This window comes from Heteronotia binoei, chromosome 1 (assembly GCF_032191835.1).
Source record: "Heteronotia binoei isolate CCM8104 ecotype False Entrance Well chromosome 1, APGP_CSIRO_Hbin_v1, whole genome shotgun sequence".
Taxonomy (NCBI): Eukaryota; Metazoa; Chordata; class Lepidosauria; order Squamata; family Gekkonidae; genus Heteronotia; species Heteronotia binoei.
In genome coordinates this window covers 213,025,178-213,047,467 of record NC_083223.1, presented here as the reverse complement: position 1 = coordinate 213,047,467, position 22,290 = coordinate 213,025,178, and the positions used below count along the sequence as shown (strand labels likewise).

Genomic DNA, 22,290 nt, shown 5'->3' with positions numbered 1-22,290 from the left:
CCACACTTTAAAATTGAGCACAGCTAATGATGCAGATCAACCATTCTGAATGAGTTGATAAGCTCTTTTTTAACCCAGGAATTGGTATCATGTGACTTTATTTTGGGAGGGGAGGTGCTGTCACAAAACTGTAATATTAATATGTGGACTTCTAGCTATGGGCACTAAATGTGGCCTAGTCAGTGCGAAAAGATAGATATCAGCCATGAAGATGCAAGGTGGAAGATGGTTGAGTTGTGAGCCTCCCTGAGCTGTGGGTCACATGCTGGAGATGGAAGTAAGGGTCCATCCTCTCCATCATCACCACTCTTCTCCATAGCCTCCACATTCTCATCTCAGCACTTAGGTGGCTGTCCGTAAGAAAGCATGCTAGCTGCAGAGAAGAAAGAGTAAAACTAGCATGACTTTAGCTATCCAGGAAAAGAGAAAGTGGTGGTGGTGGGTGACTTTACTCCCCTTTTTCCACAGCCAGCTTGCTCTCCTCTGGGCAATCTTTCCCCTCAGCTGCTGTGTCTCATGCTGAGTGCAAGAAGGCAGAGAGGGGAGCCCTTCATTCCAGATACACAAGGGCTGGCTGAGATTCAACAGTGGTCAGGAAGGACAGTGCCCTGGTCAATGTCTGTCAATGCCCACATCAACCTCTGATATGGGGAAATTATACAATTGCACCTAGGGGCTATCTCACCAGTCACTCCACTCTCTTGCACTACTAGCAGATTCCAGAGAAATAATAGAAACCATGGGCAGGTGCCTGGAGGCAGTTTTGGAATTCATGAAGGCTAACAAACTGAAACTTAATCCTGACAAAATGAAGTTGCTACTGACTGGGAAAGGAAATCTGATCTAGGAAATAGGTTATCCCCAGCTCTGGATGGGGTTGCACTCCTCCAAAAGGGGAGGGTTCATAACATAGTAGTGGCCCTGAAACTGGGCCTCCCATAGTTCAAACACATGGTGGTGGTGGTTAGGTTGCTTTTCAACATCTTTGAGTGGTGAGCCAGATGCAGCCCTTCTTAGGTAGAAAAGATATTGTCACTGTGCTGCATCCCCTAGTAACATCTAGATTACATTACTTCAATGTGCTCTATTTGGGGCTACCTTTGAAGACTGTCTGGAAGCTACAGTTGGTACAGAACGCTGTGACCAGAGTGCTGAATGGAGTGGGTAGTAGAAACCATATTGCTCCAGCATTGGTCCATCTACATTGGCTTCCAGTTTTCTTTTGGGCTCAGTCCAAGGTACTGATATTGACATTTACAGCCCAGTACAGCCTGTGACCAATATATTTTAAGGCCTGCCTCCTCTCATATGATCCTACCAGTACACTCTCATAATCTTCGGAGGTCCTGTTTTGGTTGTCCACATCATCTAAAACCAGGGTCTTAAAAAAAAAACAAAGCAGGAATGCACAGGAATGCAGTTCTGGCTGGCTTGATGTCAGAGGGTGTGGCCTAATATGCAAATGAGTACATGCTGGGCTTTTTCTACAAAAAAGCCATGTGTGAAACAATGGCTACATCAGGGGGTGTGACCTAATATGCAAATGAGTTCCTGCTGGGCATTTTCTACAAGAAAAGCCCTGTCTAAAACTAGATGGGTGGCAACTTGAGAAAGGGCCTTCTCTACTGTGGCACCAAAATTTTGGAATTCCCTCCCCAGGGAGAGTCATTTGTCTCCCTCTATTGGTGTCTTTGCTAGCAGGTGAAGACTTTTTGTTTCAATAACCATTACTGGCCTTCCTTCTAGTGTTGTTTATATATTTTCATATAATTACTTTATAATTTTAACTGTACTTTAATTGCTTAATTGGGTTATTTTTAAAAATGTTTGCCACCTTTTGGACTCTGACGTGGAAAAGCAGCATAAAAATGTTTAAAGAAAGAAAGAAAGAAAGAAAATCCTACACACTCAAATGCAGTCTGGCAATTTAAAAAGTTATAGTTATATATTTAATATTAACAGTTCTATTACTGCATGTATGGGCTTGGGGTGGCACACTGGGCCTGCAGTAGTCATGTGGTTCTTTTGATTGTTGGTAATTGTGAATGTGGTTGTCCAGAAGCTGCAGGATGAATACCACTGCAGTAAATAACCTGGGGATGTTCCCACCATTCTAGAGCTGAATGTGGACCATTTAAAAATACTGCAGTGTGGATCAGGCCCACAGCATGGTGAGCCCAGTTTCACATAAAAAGGCACAGGGCATGGAAGACAAGAGTGCCTAGTTCCTCAGTGCTGTGCACCCCATCAGGATTGGTCCCTCGTGGCATTTTTTAAAAATGTCTCATGTTTGACTCTAAAATGGCAACTGATTGATCCTTGGAGATGCCATGATGTCTAGTTGTGTCCTTAGTCTCTTAGCTATGATTCCAAACTAAGGAAGCCACTAGTCCTCAATATCAACTACTCTTTGAAAAATGCATATATTGCTACTTACAAAAAGGGATTACTGAGATACTGTCTATTAAGTGTTTTTGAACATTCAGGTCCTTTACACAAACACATCTTACTGCAGATTTTTAGAGCAGTAAGCCTTTGTGATCTTGTTTTAGGATTTTGTGCCAACCTTATGCACTATTCTTTTTCCTCCAGTGTATTTATTCCGCAGCTACAATTTGAAAAATTCACTTTTCTAAATCAGGTTGGAACATCACTTGTAACATGTGGGTAGTGTTGTCCAAAGTTTTTTTTTAAAAAAAATATTTATACAGTTGCCCAATTGCAGTTATGCAGTAGCATCCAGCAAGCAACTTCTATTTAAATCCTTGTGGTTTAGGTTTTGCACATGCATTTTAGCATTAGTTTGTTGGCTCAGTGGTAGAGCATCTGCTTGGGAAGCAGAAGGTTCCAGGTTCAATCCCTGGCATCTCCAAAAAAGGGTCCAGGCAAATAGGTGTGAAAAACCTCAGCTTGAGACCCTGGAGAGCCGCTGCCCGTCTGAGAAGACAATACTGACTTTGATGGACCGAGGGTCTGATTCAGTATAAGGCAGCTTCATATGTTCATATATGTTCATATCAGAATTAAAGGGAACAAAGATAGAGAAACAAAGGGGGACATCCAATGTGGAAATTGACAAGACTTTTTAAAAAAAAAACCCAAAAAACCTGACAAGCAGCTGCAAAATCCTGTTTTCCATACTGCAGAGCGCTGGGGATTCTCTGTCGCATTATTAGCAACTGTGAAAAATGGTAGAGTAACACGATCTCATAATATGGGAGAACATGTTGAGTGTACAGAATGCACAGGAGAAACCACTGTTATTGTCACTGCAAGCTATAATTGTTGGTAATATGTGTGTGTGCGCACATGTGCAAAGTCAGCAACAACACCATGCTTTACACAGGCTTACAATTTCTATGGGGGAGGAGTCCTCTGGCAGAAGCTCTGGAGAGCTTTTTAGTCTTGTGCCACTAAATTAAAAGGGGGGGGGGTATTTTTGCTAATGCCCTAGCACAGCTGCATAGTAGCACAAATTTCCTGCCCTTCCTTGCAAATTTGCATGGTTTTCTTTTTGTGATTCTCTAATTTGATCCTGCATGCTGGTCATGATCTTGGCAGTTTTTTAAAGTCTGCCCTGTGTGGATTGCAGTCTGTCCTCCAAATGGCTTGATCTCAAGCAATTCTTGACAGTTCAAACAAGGTTCACGTGGCCCAGTCAGTATGTTACGTTAGGCATCCAGAGACTCCCAAAATGGTTCCCCACAAAAAACTTTGTTCACTATAGCATTAAAGGGAAAAATGTTTTAGGCTTCTCATCCCAGTGTCTCTTTCTTTATACATCTCATGTCAATTTCTTTCTGAGCTGATGATCCCCCCCCTTTTATTTTGTTTTTATGCAGCACTGAAATCCCTTTGCCTCCTCTCCAATTCCCCTTTCAAGTCAGTACCAGCAGGGAACTAAACCTCATACAGCTCCTTTTAAACTTTCCCTTGTTTGTTTGTTTGTTTTTAATTCAGCAGTCCAAGACTAGTGATAGTCTCATGTCACTAGTCTCATGATGCTCATTAAAAAAAAATTAAAAAATTAAAAATGATGGGGAAATGGAGCTTGTACACTGATAAGGGGGGACAATGGCAGGAGGTGAAAAGTGGGCAGAACAACCTCGGTGTGGACAGGAAGTGACCTTTGAGTGGTGGCAAATGGGTGGGAGGGAATCTGTACACTTTTGAATTATTGTCAGCTTGTAAGTGAAACAAGGCAAAAATCAGCACAAGACCATTCTCAAACCTAGGGAAACAGCAACCAGAAAGCAAACTGAGCACTGAAGGGAAGAAAATCAATGCAGAACAACAAAGAAAACCTGGTGGACATGCACAGTGAAAGTGAGGAAAAACACCTGTGCATAATAGGCCTCAAAAGGAATGGTACTGATGCAGAGTGTTGTAATAATAACAAGTACAATAATTATTAGAATGTCTGTCACACTGAGTGGCATTTGAGGAAGATTGTCTAAGAAGCATTCCTTCCCTTTCAAGACACTGTGGGGTTATTAATAAATACTGAGAGAAATAGATTTTTAGTTTCATAAAAGAAATTGTCCCCCCTCCAGTGCAATTCATAAAAAGCCACTCTAATAAAGTGTTACTTTTTAAAAAGATGTGATAGAAAATCACCTTTAGAATTGGTTATGCATGATGCTTAGATACCTGATTCAGCCAGGTCTGCTTCAGAACATTTTCTTTCTTTGCCTTTCAGTTATAGCGTATTTGGCACTTCTGAAAACCAACTTGTCTCTGGTTGGGCATCTCAAAATCAAGGTAATCTGGCATTTGTGCTTCACCAGCCTGGTTTCATGTTCAGGCTAGTATTGTTTACACAGAACTTCAAAAAGTCAAAACCAGTGGTGTGTTATGAATACATGTTAAGGTGGGTTCAGATGGCCCATATTATTTTTGTGTAATTTATATGATTCACTATGAGATACTCTTTTATTTTCTTATTAGCAGCACAAGCTCACAGATGGTGGGATGACTGTCTGAATCTACCATGAAAAGGCTGCATTCCCATCTTCTCATCAGTGAGCCACCCACTGTGATTATTAATGTATTGGAAATGTTGATATAAATCACCTTATATCCTGGGAAACATGCCCCCAGATTTTTCTTGCATTCTGGAGAAAAACTGGAGTTTGAACAAAGCAAGATTCAGCCCAAAATTGTCCTTACTGCCTTCTGTTTGACTGGCGGTGTGGGGGGGGAGTCTTTATGGTGTGATGCTTTACAAATAACCAATGAATAGATTTCACCATTGCTGCTACTGTTGTATCTTCAACTGAGAATGATTGCTCACAATGTCATAAGTCTCTTTGTGAGTCATATGGGATTTTGTCTTCCTCAGAATTAAAGTGCATGGAGTCCTACAAGCTCTTTTCAGCTGTGATCGGGTAAACTGCTTACGATGTTTTCTACAGGGAAGAAAAAGAAATAGATGGATATGAAGAGATAAGTCATTTTGCAGTAGAAATTTATCAGAAAAACAAAATAGTTATTCTGCCAGTCACAAGCATCTGGATGATTGATAAGAAACATTTGGAGAAAGAGAATATGTTCATCCTACTCCAGACCAATGTAATAGTTTCATTTTCTAATCCCTTCTTGGCCCAATGTGTATGCTGCTGGATTCATACCCTATTCTTGTGACTGTAGCCCCTGTTGCTCTGAGAGAATATTAAATTACAGGCACATGTGAAGGGCAAATCAGGTCGGAAGCTCTAATACCAGCTTTGTATAAGACATCAGAACTTCTGTGATTTCACAAGTTCTTCCATTACCAGAGCTGTGTGGGATGCAACCTTATCTAAAACATGGTCTACATGGTCTTTCTTTAGGAGAAAATATTGAAAGTAAAATAATGAAAGCCTTACGTAAATACAATACATTTTAGATACCTGATTTTTTTCACATAGCTGATAATCACATATCTCAAATTCATATTCATGGTATAAAAATGAAATCACAGCACTGATCATTCACACACCCTGTTGAGAAGTACAGTATGTGGTGAAATGCCTTGCACCCCAGAATTTACTTCAAAGTTTACTGTAATTGATCCTGCTCCCTGTATGGTTTCAGAGGTTGTGTAGTGTTTCTGCTGACTAACAAGGGGGAATGAGCCACTTACTAACACAGAGCCATACAGATCCATTGAGATGCAGACAGAACTAGCCAAAAACACTATTTGGCATTGCACTAGTGTGTGATGTCACTTCCATAGGGCTGCCAGGTTGGACACAGGAAATATCTGGAGCCAGAAGGCTTTGATGGTGGAGCCAGAAGCAAGGTTGTGACAAGCACGACTGAACTCCAAAGAGAGTTCTGGCCATCACATTTAAAGCGGCCGTGCTCCTTTTAAATGCCATCCCTTTGTTGGAAATAATGGAAGATGGGGGCACCTTCTTTTGGGGGTCATAGAATTGGATCCCCTGGTCCAATCTTTTTGAAACTTGGAGGGGGGGAGTTGAAGAGAGGCACCAAGTGCTATGATGAAAATTTGGTGCCTCTACCCCAAACAACATCCACCCAGAGTCCCAGATACCCATGAAGTGGGGGGAGGGCCTCCAACTGGGGATTGTTAATGAAACCGGCATGATGTAATGGCACTGTAGCAACTTTCTAGTATTCACCCAATCTCTCTGATTAAACCATAGAGTTTGGATGAATCCTAGAGTGCCATGTCAGTGTAATGATATCACTTCTGGTTGTGCACTGAAAGTGATGTCAAATGTCAGCACATTGCTGAATCATTCCTTCATTTCCCTCCTGCTGCCCTGTACAGTGGCAGTGGGGGAAGGAATGCCAGGCCAGGAGTGCCCAGTTACTATACAGACTAGCCTTACAGGCATTCCAGTGGGGAGGTGCCACCACTGAAAAGGCCCTGTTCTCTGGTTACCACTAACCTCATTACTGTGGACAGGGTCATAGAAAGCAAGGGTTGTGAGGATGCTACAAATTAAATGTGCATCTGAAAGTATGCAGAATTACTTTCAGTTAGATATACCTTTGAATGAATGTTCGAATGTGCACCCAGATTCTGAAGCAAAATATTGCAAATACATTCCTTTTTAAAGCACAAAGAGAATTCCACTGGGGAACATAACTTTTAAAAAATTATACTGGATTTCTTTGCCTGAGTTCGATCCCAGTGAAAGCTGGTTCAGGTAGCCAGCTCTAGGTTGACTCAGCCTTCCATCCTTCTGAGGCTGGTAAAATGAGTACCCAGCTTGCTGGGAGGAAAGTGTAGATGACTGGGGAAGGCAATGGCAAACGTCACCCCAGAGTCGAAAATTACTGTTGCTTGCACAGGGGACTACCTTTTTTTTTTAAGTTTTTTAAATGTCAGTTTAATGTGTTGTCTTTATCTCTTCATATTTAAAAATCATTTTTCTTGATTCATTTAGAGCATAAGGCCATGATTTATTTAAACTTACTGTAGTTGCTGTGATTGTCTGAATATAAGCCATTCCACTATATATAGCTAGTTAGGATCCGTAGAATCTTAGAATCATAGTGTTGGAAGGGATCTCCAGGGTCATCTAATCCAACCCCCTGCACAATGCAGGAAATTCACAAATACCTCCCCCATACACACACCCAAGTGAGCCTGCTCCACACCCAGAAGAGCCATCAACCCAAGGCCTAAAACCAAGATTTGACATCAGTTTCAGTTATCAGCCACAGTTGGATAAACTATGGTTTCAGGCAACATGAAATGAGTATTCTGGTTTATTCACTGCCCCATGCAATCCCATCCTAAGAGATGCTTGGTCAGAGAAAAGACAGTGAAAACAACATTTGTCAAGACAAAAACGAAACAAAAAAGCACCCTGTAGTTATACCAACCCTCTCATGAATTGCTGCGTTGACGTGGTGAGAGGGCTTGTGTGGTTCAGTGAGGCTGCAGGCTATGTCATGCAGGGTAATCTAAGATGGACAGGACACATCTGAGAACCCAGATAAAATGTGATCCACTGGAGAAGGAAATGGCAACCCACTCCAGTATCCTTGCCAAGAAAACCCCATGGACAGTAACAAAAGGCTAAAAGATATGGCACTGGAAGATGAGCTGCTCAGGTTGGAAGGTGCCAATATGCTACTGGGGAAGAGCAGAGGGCAAGTACAAGTAACCACAAAAAGATTGAAATGGCTGGACCAAAGCCGAAAGGACACTCAGCTGTGGATATGTCTGATGGTGAAAGAAAAGTCTGATGCTGCAAAGAACAATACTACGTTGGAATGTGGAATGTGGATCTGTGAATCAAGGTAAGCTGGATGTGGTCAAACAAGAGATGGCAAGACTGAACATCGACATCTTGGGAATCAGCAAACTAAAATGGATAGGAATGGGCGAATTTAACTCAGAGGATCACTACATCTATTACTGTGGGCAAGAGTCCTGTAGAAGAAATGGTGTGGCCTTTATAGTTAACAAGAGAGTGAGGAAGGCAGTAATGGGATGCAATCTCAAAAATGACAGAATGATCTCAGTCCGTATCCAAGGCAAACATTCAGCATCACAGTATCCAAGTCTATGCCCCAACCACTAACACAGAAGAGGCTGAAGTGGACCAGTTTTATGAAGATCTACGCCACCTTCTAGAATTAACAAACAAAAAAAGATGTCCTCCTCATCATAGAGGACTGGAATGCCAAAGTAGGAAGTCAAAAGATAACCGGAACAACTGACAAGTTTGGCCTTGGAGAACAAAATGAAGCCGGGCAAAGCCTAATAGAGTTTTGTCAAGAGAACAAGCTGGTCATAGCAAACACCTCTTCCAACAACCTAAAAGGCGACTCTACACATGGATATCACCTGAAATCAGATTGATTATATACCCTGCAGTCAACGATGGAGAAGCTCCTTACAATCAGCAAAAACAAGACCTGGAGCTGACTGAGACTCAGATTATGAGCTACTCATTTCAAAATTCAGGCTTAAACTGGAGAAAACTGGGGAAGCCATTAGGTCATTCAGGTTTGACTTTGATCACATCTCTTATGAATATATAGTGGAGGTGAAGAATAGGTTTAAGGAGCTAGAGTTGATAGACAGAGTGCCTGAAGAATTATGGGCAGAGATTTGTGACACTGTACAGAATGCAGCAATCAGCACCATCCCAAAGAAAAAAAAATGCAAGAAAGCAAAGTGGCTGTCTGATGAGGCTTTACAAATAGCTGAGGAAAGAAGGAAAGCAAAAGGCAAAGGTGAAAAGGAAAAATTCACCCAACTGAATGCAGATTTTCAGAGAACAGCAAGGAGAGATAAGGAGACCTTCCTGAAGGAACAATGCAAAGCAATAGAGGAAAATAATAAAATGGGAAGGACAAGAGATCTCTTCAAGAAAATTGGAGAAATCAAGGGAACGTTTCGTGCAAAGATGGCCCTGATAAAGGACAAAAATGGTAGGGACCTAGCAGAAGCAGAAGAGATCAGGAAGAGGTGGCAAGAATACACAGAAGAATTATACAAGAAGGATCTCAATGTCCTGGACAACCATGGCAGTGAAATCGATGACCTTGAGCCAGACATCCTGGAGTGTGAAGTCAAATGGGCTTTAGAAAGCATTACTAACAACAAAGCGAGCGTTTAGACTTATTAAAAAAGGAGTGGAAGAAATTCAAAGGATATATGGAGAAAGAGTGGAACGTAAAAGGACATTGGACAATTTTTTAGTATAAATCAAAAGTATTATATTTTGATAGATTAGTGGTACCTTTAGAATTAACTGGAAATTTATAACTTCGGGGAAGTCAACATTGGAGGGAGGGGGGTGAAATATCATATGGTTTAGTATAAGAAAGAGTTAATTAAATATTGTAACCATGTGTTATTAATAAATTGTTAAAACACTAACAACAAAGCGAGCGGAGATGATGGTATCTCAGTTGAGCTGTTCAAAATCCTAAAAGATGATGCTGTTATAGTGATGCACACATTATGTCAACAAATTTGGAAAACACAATAGTGGCCACGGGATTGGAAAAGATCAGTTTATATTCCAATCCCAAAGAAGGGTAATGCCAAGTAATGTTCTCATTTCACATGCCAGCAAGGTCATGTTAAAGATCCTACAAGCTAGGCTTCAGCAGTATATAGATCGGGAACTACCAGAAGTTCAAGCTGGGTTTCAGAGAGGTAGAGGAACTAGAGACCAAATTGCCAGCATTCGATGGATTATGGAGAAAGCACGGGAGTATCAGACAAAGTATATTTCTCCTTCATTGACTATTCTAAAGCCTTTGATTGTGAGGATCACAACAAACTGTGACAAGTCCTTAAAGAACCAGCTGAATATCCCTGGGCCAAGGGAGGCCAGATTGAAGACTACTCAGGATCGGGCCTTCTCTATTGCAGCTCCACTACTGTGGAACCAACCCCGGAGGAGGTGCGGGCCCTGCAGTGTTTAGACCAATTCCGCAGGGCCTGCAAGACCTACCTCTTTAAAATAGCCTTCACTTAATGCCAAGCCAAGATAGATTTGCTGGAAATGTTTTAGCCACTGAATTTTATAGAAGATCAGAGTCATAGCACCATAATGTTAATTTTAATACAAGTTGATTTAATGATGGTTTTATATAATTGTAATTATCTTGAATTATGGTTTTACTGTACATTGTATTTATATGTTGTGAGCCGCCCTGAGCCTGCCTTGGCAGGGAGGGCGGGATATAAATAAAAAGTATTATTATAAAGTATTATTAAAGAGACCACCTCACATGTCTCCTGAGAAACCTGTATAAGGATCAAGAAGCAATGGTCAGAATGGGATATGGAACAACTGATTGGTTTAGAATAGGAAAAGGAGTTCTACAAGGATGTATATTGTCACCCTGCTTATTTAATTTATATGCAGAGTACATCATGTGGAATGCTGGCCTGGATGAAGTACAAGCAGGAATTAAGATTGCCAGGAAATACATCAACCTCAGATATGCAGGTGACACCACTCTAATGGCAGAAAGTGAGGAAGACCTAAAGAACCTCTTGTTGAGGGTGAAAGAGGAGAGCACAAAAGTAGGCTTGAAACTCAACATCAAAAAAACTAAGACCATGGCATCTGGCCCCATCACACCTTGGCAAATAGAAGGGGAAGACATGGAAGTAGTGACAGACTTCACATTTCTGGGATCCAAGATCACTGCAGATGGTGACTGTAGCCATGAAATTAAAAGACATTTGCTCCTTGGGTGGACAGCTATGGCGAACCTGGGCAGTATTATAAAAAGTAGAGATATCACCCTGCCAACAAAAGTCCGTATAGTCAAAGCGATGGTATTCCCAGTAGTAATGTATGGCTGTGAGAGCTGGACCATAAGGAAGGCCGAGCGCAGAAGAATAGATGCTTTTGAGATGTGGTGCTGGAGAAGACTCTTGAGAGTCCCTTGAACTGCAAGAAGATCCAGTCAGTCAGTCCTAAGGGAAATCAACCCTGACTGTTCCCTGGAAGATCAGATGCTGAAGCTGAAGCTCAAATACTTTGGCCACCAAATGAGAAGGGAGCACTCACTGGAGAAGATCCTGATGCTGGGAAAAACAGAAGGCAAAGAAGGGGATGACAAAAGATAAGATGGCTGGACAGTGTTACTGATGTAACTAACACAAATTTGAGCAGACTTCGGAGGATGGTGGAAGACAGGAGGGCCTGGTGTGACTTGGTCCATTGGGTCGCAAAGAGTTGGGCTTGACTGTACGACTGAACAAGTTATACCAAAGAAAAGAAAACAGACAAGTTAAAGTTACAATTTGTTCTGCACCGTAAAGGCATTTTAGAATCGCACTGCTACAGGACCAACCCTAAATCAGACTTTTCCTTGCAGCCGCTGTGGCCGGACCTGCCTGTCCCACATTGGTCTTGTCAGCCACCAGCGAGCCTGCAGCAAACGTGGACTATTGCACCCTTCTTAAATCTTCGTTCGCGAAGCCAAGCCGAGAGAGAGAGAGTTCTGTTGTACAAAAACAAGAACTGACAAGAAAAATTGGCCAATATAGTAAAAAAATATTTTCTTTGTGAAAGATCATCTTAATCTACATGTCTTTATAGTTCCTTATTTTTGCAATATGCTATATGAAATGTAATAAAAATTGTTTATGGACATCATATTTGCTGAAAAAGGGGAAATCTCATAAGCACTGGAAAACAGTAACCACCTCTGAAAAAAAGAACAAAAGAAAGGGCACATAGTAAAAATATTGGTTTAAGTATTTAGTAAACTGCTATTTTCCAAAAGTAGCTGAGGATTATTCATCAGACAAGTGTTACTAGATTGCCATAACATGGCCTGAAATATTTCTGGTTTTGCTTTAAACCACTGAATTCATAAACTAAGAAGCAAGAAACATACCCTCCAGAATATCCCTATTGTCATGCAAAGGACCACTGTGTGTCTGCTCCACCACCAGTGATACAGATTGCTGTAAGCTGTACTTTGTTTATCCTTCCAGAAGGCCACCCCCCACCAGTTATGGAAAAGTTAACAGAGGCCAGAGAGGGACAAGTAAGGCCATGGCCATTCTGAATGCTATCTTGGTTGGGGGGCTTCTAAGGCAAAAGAAATGTAAAGGAGAGCTGAGTCAGGCTGGTGTAGTTGTTAGACTGTCAAGCTCAGCTCAGGGAGAGCGAAGTTCAAATCTACTCTGCACCTAAGGTTGCTGTGTGATCTTTGCCACTCACTGTTGCCTTAACTTCCCACCTGAGGCTGTGATGCATATCAAATCAGGGCAGGGAGAGATACCCCTGAGGCTCAGAGCAGGGTTAAAAGTATGATGGATGCAGCTGGGGAGAAAACATATTTCCCCCCCATCATATGCGCTGGTTCACCAAAGTTTTTGTGTCATGATAAGTTGGGTGGTCTTTCAGGCACTGAGACTCTTGAGTTGATTATTTTGACTTCAGAAGGCAGCTAGCCCTCTAGAATCTTTATCAAAGGACCTTACCTCACAGGGCTGTTGTGGGGAATAAAATAGTAGCAGGCAAAACCATATAAGCTACCCTTGATTTCAAAGCAGGAGTAAAAATATAATTGATGTGATTTAAAAAAAACCCTTTCCCCCATCAGATTATGGTAGTTTACAAAATCTCTTGTGCCACAATAGTCTAGATGTGAGACTCTGTAGTTATTTTGGCTACAGAACATGGCTGGCCCTCTAGAATCTATCTGACAGGGTTGCTATGAATTTAAAATAGGGAAGGGGAAGTTACATATGTCTTTAAGATGCTGTTGAACAGTGTGTGGTGGAGTAGAAAAGAGCAGGAGTCCAGTAGCACCTCAAAGGCTAACAACATTTGCGGCAGGGGGTAAGGTTCAGTATGTCATGGATCACTTCTTCAGTTAGTGCATGTTGAGGAGTTTGGCTACAGCAGACTACCAAGGCCAGCAGTCTTCCTTGCAACTTTCATGTAAGGATCAAGTTGCTGAAAGTGAAGGTGACACTTCCAGTGATGTCAGGGGATGTGTCCTAATATGCAAATTAGCTCATGCTGAGTTTTTCTACAAAAAAAGCACTGCTACCTGTCAAAACTGTCTACTATAAGGGAGCCAGTTTACTTGCACTAATAATCAAAAACCCAAGCCTGCCACCTTTTTGCCTATTGTCATCTTTGCCATCAGAAAAACACAAGGACCTAAGGAACCAGAGCCTCTGAGTATGTACAGAATCATGAATAGCCATAATTTGAATAGCCATAACAGGGCAGGGTTATTTTTTTAACAGGACCAACCACAACATCATCTTTCTCGGCAACTGACTATGTTCTTTTAAGAAAAAGGTTTTTTATTATCCTGGCTGGGTATTTGTACTATCCTTGCCTTTGTGAGGAGGAAGAATTATGGCCATTTTGCAATCAGTGTCTCTTAGTAGTCTCCACAAATTGGAGAGATTTCTGTCTGTGGAATGTGACCTTTACCTTTTTCTACTGCAGCCCAACTTTTCCTCAAAATGAAAGAACAGGATTAGGGAAGGTTGGAGGTCTGTTGCAGGAGTAGAAAATTAGCAAAAATACCCCCCCACACACACACACACACACCTCTGTGGAAATCTTCATGTGGATCCAACACAATACTCTCAACAATAATACTTTCTCCGGGGTCATTACTGCTTGCCTTAAGATTTGCTTAATTTCCCATGCTCTGCTGCAAGGTGTGTCCTGTTGGCATTAACTCTCGGTTTGCCCAAGAAATTATTTGTAGTTTTCAGTAACTCCTTTGGGATAGTTTCATAGTCATTCGTTATTACTGTACAAGATCTTTACTCAGTGCTAACAGAAAATGTCAACCTGATTTCTATAATTTGGGCAATTTAAAAAAAACCCAATAAAATGACTTATTTTGCTTGATAGTATATTGACATAAGGCAGTGAGGGTCCACAGTACTATCATACTACTGCTAATTGTCTGAGAGGTTTTGGTAGACACCAATTGCATCAACTTCTTTCCAACTCTATTTTTTTATACTTTACTGAGTTGCATTATGGAGTGCTATATTAATAGATGTGGGGAAGGGAGGAAGTAGGTAGGAATGTGAATGCAAAAATTACACAGTGGGCCATTATTGGTCCCATTGTCAGTGTATTATGGACAACAATTTGAGCACTTTACAATTTATGATATTTAAGAGCAAATGCCTGAAAGTCTGCTGTAGGGTCTGAGCATTACTGAAAGATATGTAAGGTATTTCTTTCCCATTATCCAGGAAGCTCTTCTTTCCTCCTGATAGAACAGAAGAGAAGAGAGAAGAGAAGAGATAGGATTTACACCCTGCCCTTTACTCAGAGTAAAGGTAAGTGGGGGTAAGTGGGGGCTGAGAGAGCTCTTCCAGAACTGCTTGTGAGAGAACAGCTCTGAGAAAACTGTGACTGACCAAAGGCCATACCAGCAGTTTCATGTGGAGGGTTGGGGAACAAACTTGGTTCTTCCAGATTAAAGTCTGGGCTCTTAACCACTACACCAAACTGGCTCTCAAACTGATATTCTTCTCTAGATTCTGCATATTTATAGAGAAAAGTATCCTCTGTTAACAACAGAGAATACTGGTGTTTGTTATTTTGTAACTTTATCCCAACTTCACTTTAAAAAATGGGACACAGTTGTATTACAAACAAACATCCCTGTTATAAAGGGAACAGGATGCTGGTAAAATGGCAAGTAAATCTCTCTCTCTCTCTGTATATGTGTCTGTGGCGCACATGCAGTACAATGGAATTTTTCAAGAGAGGTCTTTTTATAACAGGACCTGGATTGTAGTTTTAATAGGCTGGATCCAGACTAATTTTTCCAATCATGCAAGGCACTTTTATTAGAAAAACCAGGGACCCCCTGGAATAGCATGACAGGCAAACTGGCAGTCTGCAGAAGGAAGAAGGGATTCATGGAAATTATCCCACCCCTTCCACAAATGGAAAATCTAATATGGATCCAACCCACTGTCTGAAAAATGTAGACAGTTTCCTCCCTTTACATTGTTTACTAGCAGCCTGAATAGTTCAGACTAGCCCAAGTTTGCCAGAGTTTGGAAGCAAAGCCGGTTTGATTGCTGATGCATTTGGATGGGAGACCACCAAGGAAGATGCAGCTGCCATGCACAGGAAGGCCATGGGAACCACTTCTGCCTTGAAATGCAATGTCAGTTGTGACTTGATGGCACTTAATTATGAGTTACTGGATTATTATATTGCATTTATTTGTGCCTTCTTATTTTGGAATCAAGTTTTGTTGTAGAGTATTTATTGCATTGTTTCCTAATTCTGTAATTCTTGAGTCTTAATGAGAAAAGCAGATTACAAATGAAATAAGTAAACAAGCAACTAAGTAAATAAGTATGTAAATTAGTGAACACTGTGTGCCCTCCTTCCTGTCATCAGGTGACAGCCATTTAAGGAAAACCACAGTGTCCCGAAAAGGGTCATAAATTCTCTTAGAGTTTTGCCTAAGGGGATCAAAAATAAAGTATGCCACTGGCAAATCTTTGCAATTCATTTAACATTTTCCTTAAAAATTTCCAAATGGTTTGCACTTTTTTATGAGTGTAACTGTTGCATTACATTTTAGTCAACCAAAATAACATTTTTAATCTTGTAATTTTAAGTATTTATTATTTTTCCAACTGTTTGTAATGGCTCCTGGCAAGTCAACCATGCAACAAAACATGCACATTGTGAAGTGTTTTCTTTTAAACCAAGCTGTTCTAAACTGTTAAATTCCTTCCCTCTCTGATGCTTTGAGCTATTTCCAAAAATAACTGTAAAACCTTCTCTCAATGATGAGGGGACTATTTCTCCTAACAATTAACACCCATCGAGAAACATCAGTAGACCTGAGTCAACGACATATCAAAAGAGTAATCTGTCAGCAGCTACACAAAAGGGGAGGAGGGGGGGTGGAAATCATGCACTTAATCCCAGAATTGGAACAGCAGGTATCAATATTAATGTATAGTTTGTACAGTGATGTATAGTGTTCAGCAGCTGTAATTTCATCCCTTAGTTTAACAAATCCCACACAAACCATCAAGGCTTGAGTTGAAACAGCAAACATAAGAAAATCTACAACCCTACCAAAAATGCTGTATCTCAAGGCTGGAACTGAGAACTAAGGCTGCAGGCAGACAATAGTCTTTCAAAGAGTTGACAGTTCTACAATGCATACTTCATTGCTTTTGTTATGTACACTAACCCCACATAGACATTAGACCTTATGAGTTCATTCATAGACCTTATAGGTTTCTATAGTGTTTCAAATACCAGTAAAATTTGTTTGACCAGAAGCAACAGTACATGAAAAAAAATGCATGCTCTGCTGTAAATACATCTATCATGATGCTTTTATTTTGGTATATTCAGCTATACCAGAGAGGATTGGCTGGGATGGTGGGAACTGAGACCTCCACAGCACCTTGGCTGGAACTGGCTCCTCTTGTACCTCAGTTTAAACCAAACTGCAAGAGGAGCCAGTCCAGGGCTGGTCAGGGCAGCAGGAACTGAGAGTTCCTTGCTGCCTTGGCTGGGGCTGGCTCCTCTGGCAGCTGGGTTAAGGGCTGCAAGAGAAGCCAGATCTAGCTGAGGCGGTGCAGAGCTCCCAACTCCCACTGTCCCAGCTAATCCTCTCTTGTAGTTCCAGACAATCTATCTCCATCCCATGCAACAACCAGCCTACCTTTATCTCCCCTCTGTCTTAAACTGTCCCACACACACACCTGCTGGAAGCCTCTACCTAGGAAATCAGTGGTCCAGTTATGTGGTGCTGGCTGCTGGGCCAGGCCCACTTGGATGTTAGGGAACATTCAAGGACTTGTGGAGGTGTTTCACTGTCCCCTATTTCCTCCTCCTCACATTATTTCCTGTTTTCCTCCTATTGCAACCCCTTTACCTGCCTCATCTCTCCTTCTCAGCCATCCAGTTTGGTGTGGAGAGCCAGTTTGGTGTAGTGGTTAAGTGTGCGGACTCTTATCTGGGAGAACCGGGTTTGATTCCCCACTCCTCCACTTGCACCTGCTAGCATGGCCTTGGGTCAGCCATAGCTCTAGCAGAGGTTGTCTTGAAAGGGCAGCTGCTGTGAGAGCCCTCTCCAGCCCCACCCACCTCACAGGGTGTCTGTCGTGGGGGAGGAAGGTAAAGGAGATTGTGAGCCGCTCTGAGACTCTTCGGAGTAGAGGGCGGGATATAAATCCAATATCTTCTTCATCTTCTTCTTCATCCCCCAACCTACCTTTTATTTGCCTCTCATCTTCAGCTTTATTATTTATTGCTTCAATTCATACTCCAACTTTCTCCACAGTGGGAACCAGAGCAGCTTACATTATTCTCCTCTCCTCCTTTTTATCCACACAAAAATCCAGTGAAGCAGGTTAATCTGAATGTATGCAACTGGTTCAAAATAACTATGTGAGCTTCCACAGCAAGACGGGGATTCAGAAGTCTCTGAGACTCCATACTGAACATCTTCTCACTATGCCACACTGACTTTCATAGGGTGGCTGCTGCTGAACGGTAGCAAGCAGCCAGGCCTAATTGAGTCATGCAAGTTGGGTGGTATCAAGTCACCCAGAGGTTGCTGCCAGGCCTAGGGTTGCCAACCTCCTGGCAGGGCCAGGAGATCTCTTAGAATTGCAGCTGAACTCCAGACAACACAGATCTGTCCTCTTGGAGCTAGTGCCTAATTTGGAAGGTGGGCTCTATGGCATTATATTTGGCTGAGGCCTCTCCCTCCCCCAAACCTTGCCCTCCTCCTGCAAATCTCCAGGAACTTCCCAATCTGGAGCTGGCAACCCTATTCAGGCCTGGAACAGACAATTTTTGCAGTAACTGACTTGCTGTGTAATCATATGCAGTTACTGTTGTCTAATCTCATTGAAATCAATGGGCTCAGACTAGAGTGACAGCATGGAACTGCATTATAACTAGCTGCAAACTTAGTCTAAAGCAATATTCCTCTCCAATTACAAACCAGTTCAATGTGCTTGACCAGAGGTGAAGTCACAGGAAACTGAGAAGTTAAGCTTTACTATCAAAGTTTGGAATATTTGGGGATACTCTTCAGTTATTCAATCTGAGGAGGTAGACAGGATTCTTGGAAGTGTGAGATCTACACGCTGCTTGTATGTCCCTTGCCCCACCTGACTACTTAAATTTACTAGGCGGGGGGAGGGGAGAGAAGATGACAGCTCTAGGAGACAGTAAATTCCTCTGGGGGGGTCACCCTTGTCTAGAAGTGGGAAGTGGAGAGTCCACTTTTAAAGGAACCTACTCTGGACCTAGAAGAGTTGAATAACTGCCATCCAGTCTGAAATGTTCTGTTTTTCGGCAAGATGGTTGAACAAGTGGGGCTTTCTGAATAAAGCAGGTTGTTCAGGTTCATTCTGATCAGGCTTGGTTATGAGACTGAAATCGCTTTGGTCACCCAGGAGGATGACCTATATCAGGAGTTGGATGGAGAGAACATGACCCTGTTAATTATGTTGGATCTCTCGGTGGCTTTTGATATCATTAATCATGGACTGCCTTTCAGGGGTGGGACTGGAAGGCACTATTCTGTGGCTTTTGAATTACCTTAAAGGTAGATTTCAGCATGCCAGTGGACAAGGCAGCCTTCACCAGTTTCAGCAGGTGAGCCAGCCACAGCCCTTCCTAGGCAGGAAAGATCTTGTCACTGGGCGGCTTACCCTGATAACATCCAGATTAGATTACTGCAGTGCACTCTAGAAGACTGTCTGGAAGCTGCTGTTGGTACAGAATGCTGCAGCCAGAATGTTGACTAGAGTGGACCATAGGGACCATATCACTCCAGTTTTCTGAATTTGCTTCTGGGCCCAATTCAAAGTGCTGCTATAGACTTTTGAAAAAATGTGTGTCTGTCATGGTTTCATTCAAATATGGAAAACATACTGAACGTGATAGCACAGATTTCTGCTCCATAAGCATCTCAGCATCTCCAGTTTCTGGGTAAATCCTGCTGGAATACTAGAATCTAGAGGTTTCATTGACCATCCTGTGACCTAGCAAAACCAGAACAGCAATAAATAAATTATGCAAATGAAATCTTGCTTAATTTAATCAGCTTGAAAAATGTATACAGGCCACTGCATCCAGCTTTTTCTGGTGCAGAATGTGGGTTGTCTGGGTGCAGATGTTTTAAGTGTGGTATATATATGATCCCGGATCCTAAGTCTGACTGAAGCCATACTGTCTTCTTCTGATAATTCACCTCCATGTCTGCTTTACAGGACGGTAGTCCAAAAACTTCCTTTGGAGTCTCATCTGGGGCTTTTAAAAAATCACCAGTGAAAACAGCACAGGAGGTTATACTGGGATAGATAATTGGTCTGTTACTACTGAAGCTGAGAATCACAGGAGCTCCATAATGGTTTTGATTGGGGTGGCCAAACAATGGCTCTTTGACATATTGTGTGGCTCTCGAAGCCCCTACTGCACTGTTGGCCAGCTTGGAGAAGGCATTTGTCTCTTTAGATCACTTCTCCAAGACAAGCCAGCCAGATGCTTGGAGAACACATTTGAAGTTAAAGTTGCTTTCTTTCCACCTCTCCCTCCTCCCCTCCCCCATTTATTTTCCTTCCTTCCTTCCTTCCTTCCTTCCTTCCTTCCTTCCTTCCTTCCTTCCTTCCTTCCTTCCTTCCTTCCTTCCTTCCTTCCTTCCTTCCTTCCTTCCTTCCTTGTGGCTCTCAAACATCTGATGTTTATTCTGTGTGGCTCTTACGGTAAGCAAGTTGGCTTAGATAAACAGCATTCTCTGCCCTGCTACTCAAACTCTTTTTAACTGGAGATGTCTAAGCCTGAAGCTGGGACTTTATTTATTTATTCATTTATTTCTCCCCAGTGGGGGCCCAAAGCAGCTTGCATAATTATTCTCTCCTCCATTTTATCTTCACAACAACCCCGTGAGATTGGTTAGGCTGAGCATGGATGAGCAGCCCAAGGTCACCCCCACAAATTTCATGTCTCTCATATCCTAGTCCAACACTTTAAGCACTACGCCACACTGATGCAACATGTATTTTGTACTCTTGAGTTATAGCCTGCCTATCAGGGACTCAAATAAGTAGTCTGTGCAGTAAGAACTTCAAGAATAATTGCCTTTCTCTTTCACTGTCCTTACTGGTGAACAATAAAGAGACCTAAACTGATCTCCAATCTAGATAATGGTTAAACAATTCCTGGAATGCACTAATTTAGATTACAGTCAGCAGATCATATGACTCCTCCATGTAAAAAAAAATAGATCATTTTCCCTGACTTCTTCCCTGAAATGTTAGCTTTCAGTGTTTAGGGATTGTGTTTGAGAGGAAGGGAGAATTCATGTTTGCCAGCCCAGCAAGAATTGTAATCCAGAAGTAGGTTATAGAGATTGTGCCTTCATTTGGAGTTGCCCAAAGGGCTATTCAGACAGAATTTCTAGTTGATGTCTATGAAATATTTCTGAAGTAATATGGCACTCTCTCCTGTAAGAGAAGTTCTGGGAATTTACAACCAGGATGCAGTGTTTATAAAAATTCATTTTCAAAATGATTGCTCTAACTTTTTTAAACCCATATATCCTTTAAATTATTCCTTCTTATTTCTTGGGGCACTGATAAAAGTACTTGTTCTCCCTCCTCCACATCATGTGGATTAAGTGGTACATAAAAAACAATATCTTGTTCTTCATTCTTGGATTCCATCTACGTATAAGGCAGATATATTAAATAAAAGTAGAAAAGTAATTAGATTGAAGTCCTGTTATATACCTAGGAAGCTAGTTACTCTGAGAAGAGAGTTGCACTGAGAATTACAAATGGTTCTTGCAACTTTTGACATCACTGTGGTCCCTTCTTAGGTGAATCACTCTATCATCAAAAGGTGAGCTATGCAGGCTTATTAAATAGAAGGTCATGTTGCTGTTTTAGTGAATAGGCTCCCAAGGGAGTTGGCACTTACCGTGAGAAGGTTTCTAACTGCTTCCGCACTGAAATGAAACAAGCATTGAGTCATTCAAGAGTCGTTCTAGATGCACACATTCTTATTGGCCCATTGAAGGAAAGTCTGTGGAAGTGACTGGCTAAAATAAACTGCTTAGCCCAACCAAGTTCACACTGTGATCTCAAACTGCAAAATACTGGAATGATGCATCTAATCTCTGGAATCAGAGCTGATTTTAACATGCAGGCTGGGCACATTTCATGCAATGGGCAAAAACGGTGTAGTGGGAACTAAGTTTTTGTGTGCTTAGACTCATGGGGCTGTTTCCTAAAAGTTACAAAAAGATAAAAATTAGAAAATGAAGATGAATACTTTCTCAATTTACACTGCAATCAATGTGAACAATTGTAGATTTCCCTCCATAAAATATAATTTCATCTGTCCAAAATGTATTTCTGCTAATAAAGTATGTTTCTTATTTATAGATATTCTCCTAGCAACCTACTTTCTTTACATTAGAGCAAACCCTGTATTTGAGCTCTGCCTTTTGCGCTACTTTGGTTTCAGAAAATAATTACTGGAATCCTGGGTGGTGTAATATGCCCCTGATTATCACGAAGGCTCCTTCTGTCATGAGACTTACTGCAGGAGTCACCTCAGACGGTGGAGTGCTGGTGGCCCATTGCCAGCTTGCCCATCCTGCCCATTGCCAGCTTCCCCTTCAGTCTGCTGCTGCATTCCTCTCTCTCTCTCTCTCTCTCACCAATTTTGCCCTCCCTCACCTCCACGACTTCACAGGAACCAGGACAATTAACCCTCCTTGCCTCTTCTTTCCCCCAACCCTCTTGCTGGCTTTTGCTGTGAATAAACTTGCAAACTACAAACT

General features: G+C 41.8%; 1 protein-coding gene across 3 annotated transcripts in view; it reads right to left on the bottom strand.

Annotated features, from left to right (window-relative positions):
• Positions 1 to 5,219: 5,219 nt before the first annotated feature.
• Positions 5,220 to 22,290, bottom strand: part of MTA3 (metastasis associated 1 family member 3) — a 186,858-nt gene continuing 169,787 nt past the window's right edge. The window contains exons 19-20 of one of the 3 annotated variants that reach the window (XM_060247483.1): positions 21,423 to 21,450; positions 5,301 to 5,408 (exon numbers count right to left, since the gene is read on the bottom strand). In XM_060247483.1, the coding sequence (XP_060103466.1) occupies positions 5,397 to 5,408; positions 21,423 to 21,450 (40 nt within the window). In that variant the 3' untranslated portion in view covers positions 5,301 to 5,396. Of the gene's footprint in view, positions 5,409 to 21,422; positions 21,451 to 22,290 lie in introns of all 3 variants that reach the window. The other 2 variants (XM_060247484.1, XM_060247482.1) reach the window with 2 other exon arrangements.